Raw genomic sequence first — 15,858 nt, 5'->3', positions numbered from 1 at the left:
GCTTCAAATGCTGCAAAAAGTTTGAGGAGAATGAAGACTAAGAAAAGATCATTCAATGTGGTAAATAAGAGATCAATTGTAATTTTGGAAAGTGCAGTTTCATTGGAATAAGTTTGGAAGCCAGATTGTAAAGGTTTAAGAAGAGAATGTGAAATGATAAGGTGAGGTACCTATTGTGAACAACCTTTTCCAGTAGTTTAACCACAAAGGTTAGAAGAGATAAAGAGTGCTAGTTAGGGGAGATGGAAAAATCAATTGAGAGGTCTTGTTTTGTTTTGTTTTGTTTTGTTTTTAGATGAGGAAGATATGGCTTCTTTGTAGGCTGTAGGGAATAAGCCAGTAGACAAAGACAAAGCTAAGAGATAAATTGTGGGTGTCAGAAAAAGCAATCATTTGGAATAAACAGGAAGGAATGGGACTAGTTGAGCAGGTAAAGGGATTAGCCTGGGTAAGGAGTAAAACCACCTTATCATGTAAGACAGGATTGAAGGAGGAGATTGTGGTAGAGGAAATCTGAATGTTGTGAGATGAGTAAAAAGAAAGAAGAGGGAGCCTGCAATGAATGGCTACAATTTTGTCTGTAAAATAGGATTGCCTAGCAATTGGGGAGGAGGGGGGGAGATGTTGGGGCCAAATTAAGATTGTAAAACATAAATTTGTAGTAGATGCAGTAAATAAAAAATGTTGTAAGAGCTCATGTTTATATAATGTTTTATTGACAAAGCTTTTAAACAACCATAAGAGGTATGTCATATAATCACTCTCATTTTACATAGGGTGAAACAGATTATGGTACTTGCCAATGGCCACACAACTAGTAAGTGACTTAACCTAGGTGTCCTGATTCTAAATCTACTTTTATTTCTACCATACATGCTACTTCCAAGCAGGTTACAAAACACTGAAGGTTTTTAAATTCAGATTTGCAGAACTTTCCAAAGTTGTGTAAGGAGCAAATGATACAGTATATATAAATTGCTTTGCAAATGTAAATAATTGTAGGATAGATGGCCAGCTTTAATAGTAAGGAATTTGTTGTAGTTCAATCACTTTTAGTTGTGTCTAAGTCTTTGAGATCCCCTTTTAGTGTTTTTGTGGCCACAATACTGGAGTGGTTTGCTATTTCCTTCAGCTTAGCTTAAAGATAAGGAAACTGAGGCAAGCATTGTTAAGTGATTTGAGCAGGGTCACACAGCTAGTAAATATCTGAATCAAGATTGGAACTTATAAAGATGATTCTTCCAGATTCCAGGCCTGGCACTCTCTCCACTGTCCTTAGAGTAAGGAATGCCTGGGTTCAAATGATATGTCAGAGAGAAATTGACTTCCCAGTTGTGACACATCACTTAACTTCTCAATGCTCCAGTTAATTCTTTTCTATTACAAGTTATAGACTAATTTCTTATCTATATTGATGGAAGGCATTTTATACCAGTAAATACCAAACCAATGTAATCAAAGCTCTCCCCTTTGTATAATGCATACACATGTGCAAATATACATAGCCATGGACATACATATGCACATACATATATGCACACATATATAATCTATATAGCATAAATTTTATATCATATATTATAAAGTGGATTATGTATAACATGCATAATTTGATATAAGAGCTGATGGGGCAAAAATTGAATTTTTGGCATATGTGTATTTATGTGTATGTAAATAATGCCACCATATTTTCTAAAAGATTATTTTACCTGAAACATTACAGACGTCTTCAAGGACTGTCCAAACAAGGTCACATCCATTTGTATCATTTATACATTGTTCTCTCAAGTGTGTACAGTCATCGATCTGGGCTGTAGATTTCTTTTCTAAGCACAACACTAAAACTTTAAAAGCAAATATTACTGACAGTGTAATAATACATGCATACATATATTCTGTATACCCAAAGTTTTCTTACCCCAAAACAATCTGTCTTCAGGAAAGGGAAGTGTGATGAAAGCTTATCATTGTTAGATTCAGATTTATTGTCAAATGTTTATTGCTGTTCGATAGGTCATCGATTTAGTTGCAGTAGCAGATGAGATCTTGACAACAGGGGGAAAAGGAAAGGAGTATCCAAGCATAGAAATATGACTTTTAAAAAATCAAATGACCAATTAGACTCAACATTCTTCTGATCCTTTGTCTTTTATTTTAGGTAGACAATTTGAACTTCCTTGCAGGTAAAACAAACAAACAAAAACAAAAGTAAAAACTGACACACTGCTTATCAGGTCATAGGAACCTAAGGAAACCATGTTGGATTTGCTGCATCTTAATATCATTTGGTTGTGCTTTAATTGGGAAATATTAATTCAGATGAAATGTACTTGAACATTCTACTTAAAATATTGAGTCAGCTGCAGACCTATTCTATCTCAATTTGCAAAAACAAAAACAAGATGATAATGAAAGCCATGTAGTTGTCTATTTGTTTCTTCATCTCTGGCACTCTAGATATCTTCTTTATTACCCTGCCACAGGATTCTCACCTCTGCCCCAGGGATTCTAAGTAGTGGTAAGTGATCTTTATCTTTATCTTGTCCTAATTCAGTCCTCCACATTGCTTTTTAGCCATTTCCATTCTATGTTGCCTAAATCCCCCACATTCTCTTTAACTCCCTTCATATGAATCCTGGTGTCTACCCTTGAAACCCTGGGCTCTTAGAAGCCAATTAGATAAAGAATGAGCATTTATTTTTAAGTGCTCACAATGTATGAAGCTAACTCCAGGCAATAAAAAAAGACAGCAAAGACAAATTTAAAAAACTCACTAAATGCCCAACCTCAAAGAGATCACATTCAACCATGGGAGACAAAATACAATAATGTTCAGATAAGATTTATACAAAATAGATGGAAAGCAATATCAGAAGGGAGGTAGTGGTAAGATGGAGAAAGAGCACAAAGGATGGGAGCAGGAAAAAGCTTACCTTAGAACAGAGGATTTGAACCAAGTTTTGAAGGAAGCCATGTAATCTTGGAGTGAAAAGAGACAGCACTTTAGGCTTGGCAGATAGCCAGTGCAAAGTCATAATAAAAAGGGCAACAACTTTTTTAATCAAATTCTTGGGGGTATAAAAGATAAGAGTAATGGAAAGGGAATAAGAGTCCAGGTTATGAAGAGAATTAGACACCAAATATAATATTATTTTATATTTCATCTTGGATTCTAATAGGGAACCACTGCAGACTATTGGGTAGGGAGTCACACATTTAGACCTTAGATTTACGGAAAATCTCATTGGAATCTGAATGGATGATGGATTGGGGTGGGAAGAGATTTGATGAAGGGAGACAAACTGAAAGGCAATTAAAATAGCATAGATATGAGATGAGAACCTGCACTATGGTAGTAGATATGTTAGAGTAGAGATGGGACATATATGAGAGATATTATGAAGACAGGCAGGATAAAACTTGTCAACAAATTGGATATGTGAAGTGAGTTTGAGAGAACAATATAGAATTACATCAAATTGGAAGCCTGGGTGATAAAGAAAATAGTGAAGCCCTCAACAGTAATTGGCGGGAGCAGCTAGGTGGCACAGTGGATAAAGCACTGGCCTTGGATTCAGGAGGATCTGAGTTCAAATCCAGCCTCAGACACTTGACACTTAGTTAGCTGTGTGACCCTGGGCAAGTCACTTAACCCTCATTGCCCTGCAAAAACAAAATCAGTAACTGGGAACATTTGGAAGAGAAGGGAAGAAAAATAAGGAGTTTATTTTTAGACATGTTTGGTTTAAGAAGTCAATAGGCTACACAGTTCGAGATCTTTAATAAGCAGCTGATAATGTGAAATTGTCAGTTGAGAGATAATAGGACTGGACATATGAAACAAAGAATAATCTCCATATAGAGAAACAAAGAATAATCTCCATATAGAGTTGATAATTGATTTGATTCAAACTATTAGAGTTGATGAAGTCACCAAGCAAGATAGTATAGAGATAGATGAGGGTATAGGATTAGACACTTTGATACATCCATTATTAGTGAACATGACCTGAATAAATAATTTTGAAAGGAGATGGAAGAATGTTCATAAAGGAAGATGGAGAACTGGAAAAGAACAGTGTTATTAAATCCTGGAGAAGAAACTACTGGGAGAAAATATGATCAACAGTGTCAAATGCTGCAATTTGGTCAAGAAAGATGAAGATTGGGGGTGGCTAGGTGGCGCAGTGAATAAAGCACCGGCCCTGGATTCAGGAGTTCCTAAGTTCAAATCTGGCCTCAGACACTTGATACTTACAAGCTGTGTGACCTTGGGCAAGTCACTTAACCCCCATTGCCCCACAAAACAAAACAAAACAAAACAAAACAAAACAAAACAAAAAAACAAAAAAAGAAAGATGAAGATTAAGAAAAGGGCAAATAAGACATTATTATTGACTTTATAGAGTGCATTTTCAGTTGATTAATGTGGCTGAAAGCCAAATACCATGTTGTTCAGAAAACAGTTAAAGGGGTGGCAACTAGCTTGTTCACTGGATAAAGCACCAGCTCTGGGTTCAGGATGACCTCAGTTCAAATCCAGCCTCAGACACTTGAAACTTACTAGCTGTGTGACTATAGGCAAGTCACTTAACTCTCATTGTCCCGCAAAAAAGAAAGAAAGAAAGAAAGAAAGAAAGAAAGAAAGAAAGAAAGAAAGAAAGAAAGAAAGAAAGAAAGAAAGAAAGAAAGAAAGAAAGAAAGAAAGAAAGAAAGAAAGAAAGGAAAATAAATAAACTGAAAGAAAACAGTTAAAGGAGAAGAAAAGAGAAACAGTTTTTGCCTTAACTTTCTTAGAACTAGATCTCCACATTTTTTCCTTACTATTTCAAAACCATACTGCCTGAACTGGGACTATCCTCCTTTCCCCCTTTCCCCACTGGATCTTAAGATTTACCTTTGGGCTCTTAGTTTTCCAGATTCTTTTTTGTATTGTTTCTCCACTAGAATATAAGCTCTTTGAGGAGAGGGATAATTTTGTTTTCTTTTATTGGCACCCTCTGGCTCATAATAAGCACTTATTGTTTTTAATTAAGTATTTTAAAAAATTTCATAGTGAACCAAGTGGAAAATTTCCATAGTGTTTAGTGCTGGCCTAGAAGTCTCCAAGATTTTGGTTCAGGTGTTGCTTTTCACAAATACTAGCTTTGTGATTTGGGGCAGGTCATTTAAATTTCCAGTGCCCTGGATTCTTCTCTAGAACCCTAAGTTGACAATGATTTTCTAATCTACTTCAGCAGGAGGAATTCCCAAAGATCTAGAATATAACAAACCCAATTTCTCACTGTTCTTTAAACTCAATTTTTCTAGGATGTCACAAGTTTTCAAATCTATCATCAAGCATTTAAGCGACCAACTCATTTTGTACAGTATGGGCCAAAAGTCACAATGTTTCAATAATGTTTTGAAAATTATTTTTGCTTTGTCACCATTTGTGAGATTTGATTTTGCAAGAATAATGTAAATTCATTTTCGATAAGTGCTGCATATGATTCTATGGTATTATAAGTTAAAAATAAAAAATAAAGGAGTAATTAAATAGTGAAACCACTTCCTGACTTTTGGCCCACCCTGTAGTTGAGAGAAGGGAATTATTTATTTATTCATTTATTTATGTAGTTATTTACTTATTCATCCACTTATTTATTTATTTGTCAGTTAATCCATGTGTCTATTTATTGGTGACAAAGAATGTTTTGCTAAACTCCCATGAAACAAAACCTCTGTTTTTTACAGAATTCTCCTAATACCTATAAGTCTTTTGCCAAGAAAATTACATGTTGAAAGGCAGATCATTATTGATAAAATAAATTTTTCCCATAGGAAAATATGACAAATGAATTGGAGTTGAGACCACAAAATTTCATAGTTGTAAAAGAATAAACTATTAGCACAAAACCACCTGTAATTCCTTGTCTCTACTGGCAAATTTCAAATTTTCCTACAGATTCTTCCATTTCTGTATTGTTGACCCAGCTATTTGAACATTTCATATGATTCTTTAGACTTCTCAGTAAGTTAGCTATGGTAAATATTGTCTAAAAAATCAAGCATAAATGTCCCACTGGTTCAGTTTAGGTGGGACACATGTAAGTTGTCACCACCCCAAGGTCTGCTCTATTGTTTCCTTTTTGAAAGTGAATATCATGTTGTTCATATGTCAAATATAATTTTGGGGTTATTTACTAGAACACATCTTCTCTTTTGTCTCTTCTAATAGATAAGTACCAGCTGGAGAATTGCAGTGGAGGACTTGATACTGAGGATGCTCACTGAATTCTCATTCCCAAGATCTCTGATTATATTATCTGAATCCAAAATATGAATATAAAAGCAATAGTTAGTAAGAAGATGGTGGTTAGAGGGCTTATTAACTTCTAAAACCTACAAACAGCTATAGGGGCTCAAAATGTGACTCCAAAAAGAGAAGACATAGTTACAGGAAAACATATATTATAATAACTCCAAGAATCTACAGATATTAATTTTGAGCAGTTTGATGTGTTACTTTAATATCTCTGATATAGTGATGGTGAATTTCCCCTCTATCCTTACATATCAAGGAAGCTTCCTCCCCATTTCTCCTCCTCACTTTTTCAGTGGCTGAACTAAACTCTGAAACATGCTATATCTATCTATCTATCTATCTACCTATCTATTTTTCTTTTCTTTTCTTTAAGTGACTTGCCCAGGGTCACACAGCTAGTAAGTGTCAAGTGTCTGAGGTCAGATTTGAACTCAGGTCCTCCTGGATCCAGAGCCAGTGGTTATCCACTGCACCACCTAGCTGTCCCTATGTATGCTTCCTTAAAAGATATTGTTGTTTGATCTTTCATAACAATAGTTTACTAGATTTCTTCTATACATGCCTACAGAAATAAAAATGCACATACATTGTGGAAATTATAATAAAAGCAAATGGGGAGAGATGAGATAAAATAATTAAAGTAAATGATAAAAAACTTGGATGAAAAAGAAGCCAAAAAACGATTTTAAAATCTTTTCAATATACTTGCTTCACAAATTAGTCTCTTTAAATGTGAAAAACATCAAAAATCCTGCAGTGACTAATTCTTGTTCTGGTACTTCATTCGTGCCTATAGCCATCAAATACCTGCTTTCTTAGAGAAAGCAAACAATTTATCAGTCTTCTTGATGGCTAAATTAATAATGACCAGCCAGAACTGAATGAAAAGAACTCATCCTCAGTTTAATTTATGGATTTGTCCAAGTTACAAGAACAAGATTCTATAGTACTATATGCAACAAAGCAAATCACTCAGGATTACACTTTAATATAAAGTGGACAAGGGGTGGCTAGATGGCACAGTGGATAAAGCACCAGCCCTGGATTCAGGAGTACCTGAGTTCAAATCCGGCCTCAGACACTTGACACTTACTATCTGTGTGACCCTGGGCAAGTCACATAACCCCCATTGCCCCACAAAAAAACCAAAAATATATATATATAAAGTGGACACTTGTTTACTCACATGTTACTCAGAGTCCACCAAGAGCAAATAGCAATTTAGTGACAAATGATCTCTAGATTTTGAAACTCATCATTGTGTGAGAAACAGCTCATAGTGCTGTTAAAAACCGTTTACTCTATTTAATGTACAATGTTGAATAAATACATATATGAAAAATTGAAATTATTAACTTTAAAAATATTTTAAAAGATAAGGGAAATTAATATTATTTGTATATCTTATAGATATAGATAACACAAACTTGCATTATTAAAAGTAGCATACATGCATATGTTATATATTCCGTGTACATATTAATTGGATAATTTAATCATATATTATATAAAATATTGTATTTGCTAAACACTTAGAAAGACATGGATAATATTAAAGATACATTTTAACAAATGCTAAAGTGACGTAATTTACAGGACAGTAGGAGGAGGACCGAACTATACCCTAAATAAATCCAAGATTTGTATTCTTTTTGGGGGAGATGCAGTTGAGCACTTGATGTTGACATAGTTTCTGTGACTATTCACTACATAAAAGTGTTCAGTCTGTAAATTGTCCATAGCCTGTATAATCTAAATAATTCAAAAAGTTAAAAACACTTACCTAGGAAAAGAACAAATAACATTCTGGAAGATTTGACAATGTCAAGCTGGAAGAGAGTAGTAGAACCACAGGTCTTTTTCTCAAAGGAGCTGTCCAGAATAAGGTTTCAGCACAACTCAGCTCTGAACAGTTCCCTGCTTACACAGTGCTGATTGGACAGCTGACTTCAGATGTCATCACTCACTCACCAATGCAATACAAACAATTGTATATTTTTCTACTTGAAGCTGTTTCTTGCTTCTAATTAAATCCTTCTCCAAAAGCGCATTCTAAAAAGAAAGCTCACAGGCCTTTACGGGACTTCTTGAAGTCCCTAGAATGTGATATTTCATTTCTAGACTCTAGGTATTTTCACTAGCTGCCTGCCATGCCTGAAACTGTATTCCTGCTCATCTCCACCTCCTGGAAAAACAAATTAATGTTGAAAGGGTCATGTCCCTATATCTAGGCCTCTTTCTGAACTTACTATCCCTCACATCTCCACCAAGAGATGCTAGTCATGTTTATTCCTTAGTTCTTCTAAAGTCATGGGCAATTAGTCATTGTAATGATAAGAGTTTTTGAGAGAGAAAGAAGAGAGAGAGAGAGAGAGAGAGAGAGAGAGAGAGAGAGAGAGAGAGAGAGAGAATAAACAAAGGTATTGAATTTGGTGAAGGCTCACAAATCTCCCTGGTGTTGCTTGAACTATATTAAACTGTAACTACAGAAATGTAATTGGGAAATATATAACAAAATAAATGAAATGTAATTAACATTAAAGTTAATTTGCGATTTTCCAAGTCAATATGCATTCTTCAAGGATCTATTTCTATTTAAATTTGACATCACTGCTTTATAATATTACCTTAATTTTATTAAGAATTTTCCTTTATAAATGTGTGTCCTCTATTTGGTCATTCCCTTTCCCATCACTTCCATGCGCAGTACACATTTTCTGACATTCATAATGCATCCTGAGCTGTGATTTTCTTAAAACCCCACCCACCCATGTGCTAATTTTGGCAAACATTGTAATGACTTTTTTTTCTCTCAAATTTTCCCCCAGTTCTAGAAATCCTGTCCTCTTAATTGTCCTTCAATCCAATCCATTTCTCTCTCTCTCTCTCTCTCTCTCTCTCTCTCTCTCTCTCTCACACACACACACACACACACACACACACACACACACACATAGGAATGTGTGTTATTCTGTGGTGTAGAATCTGTGGCATGTGGAGTTGCTAATCTTAGTTTTCTCAGATAATTTTCATGAAATTTGGTATCAGTTTCTTTTAGGTTTAAATTTTTTTTAATTTTAAAAATAATTTTGACATTTGCCAAACTGTATTTCAGAAGTTAGAAGAATTATAAAGCATTTCTTTTTTGTTTATCCTTATTTTTTGCAGGGCAGGCAGAGTGGGGTGGCTTATGTCTGGGGCCGGATTTGCGCTCTGGGCTTTGTGGGTCCAGGGCTGGTGCTTGGTACACTGTGTCACCTAGCTGAGCCATGATGACATCTTTAAAATAAAATTAAGGGATAAGATGAAAGTACTGGAAGAAAGGGAAAAGGGAAGAGTGGAGGGGAAGATCGGGAAGGATCAGGGGAAGTGAATAAGTCTTACTCTCATTAGAATTGACTCAAAGAGGGAATAACATACACACTCAAGTGCATATAGTAATACATTTTGCCCTGAGGGAAAGTGGGAGGGGAAGGGGATAAGGGAGGTAGAGGCAAAGGAAGGGAGGGCAGATTGGGGGAGGCGCCAGTAAAAAGCAAAACAATTTTGAGGAGGGATAGGGTAAAAGAAGATAGTAAATACAGTGAATATCAAGGGGAAGGAATAGGTTAGAGGGTAATACAGTTAGCAATAGTAACCGAGAAAGAAATGATGAGCAGGATGCTATCAGAAGGACGTATGAAAAATGCAAACCATCAACATAGAAACTGATGGTATCTGAATACATAGTGAAGCATAAATTTATTTGTTAGTTCCTCTTTTAAAGTTATTTTGTCTATTTTCTTTCACAACCTGACTAATATGAAGAGGTTTAGCATGACATATTAAATTGCTTGATTTCTTAGGGAAGTTTGAGGAGGGAGGGAGAAAGAAAATTTGGACCACGAAGGTTTAAAAAATCAATGTGAAAAATTTTTGGATTTTTTTTTATATTTAACTTGGGGAAAATTTTAAATTAAAAAAGAACCATTTATAATAAATAACAATTTGTCATAGTAACCGTAGCCTTACTAAAGTAATAAGTAGCATTAGAGATCAAATTCAGGCTAAAAAATATGGATTTTCTATAAATTTTCCTTCACCTGTGTGTGTGCATTTGAGTATAGATAGAGCCATAACTAAAGTGAGGGTAATTTGGAGTTTTCACCAAGTAGGAATTTAGAAGACACTAGCAGCACTGTCATGGGGTTACTCCCTGGCCTAATTTGTCCCCTCAGCAATAGTGGTCATTTCAGGGTGCTTCCCCATTTTCTTTGATGTCTTGAATCTGTCTCCTCAAAGGTCACTCCACAGTTGAGACTCATGCCTCACAGCACTCTTGCCATTTCTCAAATAAGGTAGTATATATGAAGGGCCTTTTAACTCAACTATAATTTAGGAGATATTTTGGGAATTTCTCTGAGGCTCAGAGAGGGTAAATTACTTGCCTGTGGTCACACTACTAGCAAGTATCAGAAAATTGAGTTTGTATTCAATTCTTCCTGACTACAAGTTCAAGTACTTGAACAAGCCACAGGAACGTTCTCGGGAAGCCTCCACTGATTTGGATGAATTATTAGGAAGAGAAATTGGAATCAGTGAAAAGTCTTAGCTGTAGACTATTTTAAGAAAAAAAGCATCATGTCTTAAAGTTCCTATTTTACTCAAACTAGCTGCTATGTTTATTTTTTTTAAGTTCAAGATAGAGTCTCCTATGTTTTCTTTTCTATTATTCAATTATTTTCAATTATTCCTGAGGAAACACCATAAACATTTAATTAATATTAGTAATGATAATTTATATGGTGTTTTATGGTTTGTAAAGAATTTTTCACAATGCCTCCCTCGGGTAGAGGTCGCGTATATTGGCTATGATGATTTTATATATGAATTAACTGAGGAGTACAGAAGTTAATTGATAGCCTATATTCAGGACTTTCAGGAAATGGCAAAACTGAGACTCAAAAGTTAGATATTTTTCTGACTCCAGGTCCAATGTTCCTTCTCCTAGAGACATACAACACACTGCCAGAGAAGTATCTACATGTGTTCTCCTTCCTAGACAGCTAAAGGGGAATATTGCTTCAACTTAATGCTTTTTACCTCAGAGGGTACTGAATAAAAGCATCAAGGTAAAATAATGGTAGTTGTTGTTGTTATTGTTACTCTTATTATTAATACTATTATTATTATCATTGGCTCATAGAATCATAGACTGAGAGGGGAAAGGGAACTTAGGGTTACCTTTAGTTAAAAACACTGAGGTCAGGGAAGCTAGGTGACACAGTGGAGAAAGCACTGGCCCTGGATTCAGGAGGACCTGAGTTCAAATTCAGCCTCAGACACTTGACACTAGTTCTGTGACCCTGGGCAAGTCACTTAACCCTCATTGCCCTGCAAACAAACCAAACCAAACAAACAACAAACAAAAAACACTGAGGTCCAGTAAGATAGCGAATTGACCAAGGTCACATGGTAAACATCTGAGGTTCTTGACCATGAAGAAATAACATGTAGCTTGGACATTTTTTCTGCCTTCTCTTGATTACTGCAATAGCCTGCTGGCAAATCTGCCTACCTCAAGTCTCTTCCCCCTCCAATCCATCCTCTATTCAGTCACTAAAGTCATTTTCCCTAAAGCACAGATATGATTATGTCACCCCCTTACTCAATGAACTCCAGTAGATTCCTATTACTTCCAGGAACAAATACAAAACCCTTTGTTTGGCATCTGAAGCCCTTCCTAATGCAGCATCTTTTCCCACCACCTTTCCAGTCTTTTTCCATTTTACTCCCTGACACAGGCTCTCTGGTTCAGTGACACTGGTCTCCTGGCTATTTTGCAAACAAGACATCTCTCAGCTCCAGGCATTTTTGCTTTCTCTCTCCCGTGCTGAGGATGCTCTTCCTCCTCTTTTTTGACTACTGGCCTCCCTGGCTTTCTTTTCCAAATAAAATCCCACAGTCTACAGACATACTTTCCTATCCCCTATTAATTCCATTGATTTCTTACTGTTACATGTTTCCTATTTATCCTGTACATAGATCACTTTGTATGTATTTGTTTGCATGTTGTCTTTTTTGCCTCTTTTTGTATACCCAATGCTTAGCACAGTGCCTGGCATATAGTAGATGCTTAATAAATGTTTCTTGATTGACTGATCACTTCCAAGTGATAAATAATACACAGAGACCTTTTCTGATTGAGCCACCAATATGTGAGAGACAATGATGTTGAGTTAGTCAATCAGTCAAGAAAAATTTACTAAGTGCTGTGGCATGTAAAATTTAATGTGTGGTTGCCGTATTTCTGTGCCAAGTTTGGGGGAAATAGCTAGGGCTTATAAATTAAAAGCTTTACCATCAGTTTTGGGCATTAAGCATTTATTAAAGCATACCAGTCATTAGTAAAAAAGAGAACACCTGGGTAAGAAAGTTAAGAAAAGTCCTATCTTAAAAAAAGAGGCCTATCTAGCCTAGAGTTCCAGCCTAGTTTGCTTCTTCCTCAAGTCCTCCACCACCAGCCTGTCCATGCTCCAAACAGTGAGTAACTGGGTGTAGAAACTTCTTATGGGTCTGGAGAAGAGTCGGTCTTTACACACTACTTCAAACTAATTGGCTAGCATCAAGCAAATCTATTGGTTCACTGGGCTTGAGGGTGGTCCCTTGTTGAGGTCAGAGTCCACAGTCTCTGAGAACACACTTTCCTGAGGGTCAAGCAGGTATGGCTTCAATTCAATTAACTTTAAGTGAGTTAATCAGTGAATTCAGTCAATCTTAGTCAAGCCAATCAATCCAAATCAATCACCTGGAGCTGGGGCCTTTGGGTATTGGCAAAGCCCATTATTTTCTTATAGTGCCTACTCTATGTATTGGGTCATCAAGGAGGACTAGCACCTCTGGTGTGGGAGCTTTCAGAGTCCTTTTCAAGGCTGCTTATCTACCTTTGATGTCTATCTGGCACTCAGTTCTCACACTTGTGACTCCAAGAAGGTGCAGCATGCACAACAATGACACCCCAGTAAAGCCATTTTGGTAGACAGCCTAAACCAGATTGAGAGTAAATGCCAGGCTTCAAATCTGTCAATAAGTTAAGTGGGTTTCTACACAAAGCACATGAAGACTTCCCATAGTAAAATGCGCACATTAGAATAATTTATTCCAATGGCCATGCAGGCCATTCATAGGGCAGAAACAAGCCCTAGGAAGTTCTTAGAGCTTAGTCAGACATCAAAGACACTGAGGTTATGCACTGCATCCTGGGCCATCACCAATAGTCTTGACTTGGGTTTCGCCATTGGATTTTGATGATTCTGGAAGAGAGAGTGAGGCATGTCTGCCTCACTTCAATCCAATTCACCCATGAGTCAAGACATCACCCCATGATGTCATTGGTCCTCTTCAAAAATGAAGGAAGGGGCAGCTAGATGGTGCAGTGGATAGAGCACCAGCCCTGGAGTCAGGAGGACCTGAGTTCAAATCCAGCCTCAGACACTTAACACTTACTACCTGTGTGACCCTGGGCAAGTCACTTAACACCAATTGCCTCACCAAAAAAAAAAAAATGAAGGACAAACAACAACTATGTAGCAGGAATTTTGCTGAGAGCTAGGATATGAAGAAAGGTCAAATACCTTAAGCAGCCCACAATCTAATGGGACAGACAACTAGCAAACAAATATATAGAATGCAACTCATATACAAGAGACATAGGAAATAATCAGCATAGAGATAGGTACGAGAATTAAGAAGGATTGAGAAAGGCTTCCTATAGAAGGTGAGATTTTAGTAGAGACTTGAAGGAAACCAGGGGAAGCAGAAGGCAGAGTTGAGAAGGGAGAATACTGCAGGCCTAGACAGCAGACAATGAGAATGTCTGGAGGCCCTGGATTCAGGAATACTTGAGTTCAAACCTGGCCTCAGATAATTGACACTTACTAGCTGTGTGACCCTGGGCAAGTCACTTAACCCCAATGGCCTCACCAAAAAGAAAAAAAGGACTTTGAATATCAAACAGAGGGTTTTGTATTTGATCCTGGAGTTGTTAGGGAGACATTAGGGTTTACTGAGTATAGAAGTGACATCAGACCTGAATTTTAGGAAAATCATATTGGCAACTGAATGAAGGACAAAATGGAGTGCAAGAAATTTGTAGCAATGAAATCAATCAATAGGCTTTTTCAAATGTTATTCATATCTACCAACCAATCAAAATTCTGGTAGCTGTTGTCTACAGACCCTCAGCTTCATCCCCTTTATTCCTCTATGAATTTGGTGTGTCATTCACAATTTTTATCCCTCCTTAACTTCTCCTCTCATACTTTGACTTCATCATGCATATTGATTCTCCCTAAAATACTATAACCCATCAGTTCCTCAACATAATCACTTCCCACATCTACCCCCACCTCAGACACACACAATAAAATATAAAGGTTATATATCCTTTATCTCATCATCACACACAAATTTACTATATGTATCTTCAAGATTTCTAAAATCTTGTCTGACAATAATCGATTTCACTTCTCTCTCTGCATTCCTTTATAATATTTTATTTTTCATCTGCACTGTGACTTCCAATATCAATTCTCTCCCAGGATATTTCCCTTGCACTAGCCACATTCTCATCTTTTGCCCATATTGACTCTTTTGTGAACCAACTCAGCACTGCACTGTCCTCCTCTCTCCTCTCTAGAATCCCTATCCCCCTTCCCATTTTGTTGATTATGCCCAGCCAAGCTTCAGTATTGGATCATTCCTACCATTCAGGATGTTGCCTCCTACACAAGTGCTACTGAACAAAGATGGAGAAAATCATTCAACTGTTCTGACTGGGTCCATCAGAAATGTGTTACACAACATCAACTGGGTCATCACTGCTGAAACGTAATCCAATTATACTTCCCTTATCTACTCACTATCCCACTCTCCCCAGCAGATTTTCCAAACCTTTTCATTCCTCATCAAATCTTCCATGGCTCCCCATCTCACCACACTCTCAACTGAGAATAAAGAAAAATATAATGTCATAAACAATGAGCTTCCTCTTCTCCCCTTCTTCTTCATCTTATATCACTCAGGTAATTTCTGCCACTATCTCCCCTTTCACAAACTCTACCTTACATGATAAAGTGACCTTACTCCTTAAAAAGGCTAACCCCTTTACTTGTTCAAGTAATCTCATTCCATCTCGTCTCCTCCAGCAGATAGCTTCCTCTGTCACGTCCATGCTTTCAATTATTTTCAATCTCTCCCTGTCTACTGACTCACTCCCTACTGCCTACAAACACATCCAAGACTCCCTTACCCTGAAAAAACCCTCACTTGATATTCATATCCCCACTAACTATTGTCCCCTATCTATCCTACCTTTTGTAGTGAAACTCCTTGAAAAGGCTGTCTGTAATAGGTGCTTTCACTTTTTTCTCACTCTCTTCTTAACCCCTTACAATTTAGCTTCTGACCTTATAATTCTACTCAAATGGTTTTCTCCTGAGTTACTATTGATATCTTAATTGCCAAACCAGTTAGCCTTATCTGGATTCTCATTCTCCTCAACCTCTCTTCAG

At 36.7% G+C, this 15,858-nt stretch overlaps 1 protein-coding gene across 1 annotated transcript in view; it reads right to left on the bottom strand.

The window, feature by feature from the left end:
• Positions 1-15,518, bottom strand: part of GFRAL (GDNF family receptor alpha like) — a gene marked incomplete at its 3' end in the record, with an annotated part of 49,048 nt that extends 33,530 nt beyond the window's left edge. The window contains exons 1-3 of the mRNA XM_044003424.1: positions 15,431-15,518; positions 15,208-15,291; positions 1,710-1,844 (exon numbers count right to left, since the gene is read on the bottom strand). Coding sequence (XP_043859359.1) covers positions 1,710-1,844; positions 15,208-15,291; positions 15,431-15,518 — 307 coding nt within the window. The remainder of the gene's footprint in view (positions 1-1,709; positions 1,845-15,207; positions 15,292-15,430) is intronic.
• Positions 15,519-15,858: the final 340 nt, after the last annotated feature.

The sequence above is a fragment of the Dromiciops gliroides genome, chromosome 4 (assembly GCF_019393635.1).
Source record: "Dromiciops gliroides isolate mDroGli1 chromosome 4, mDroGli1.pri, whole genome shotgun sequence".
Lineage (NCBI taxonomy): Eukaryota > Metazoa > Chordata > Mammalia > Microbiotheria > Microbiotheriidae > Dromiciops > Dromiciops gliroides.
This window is presented reverse-complemented; position numbering and strand designations above follow the sequence as displayed.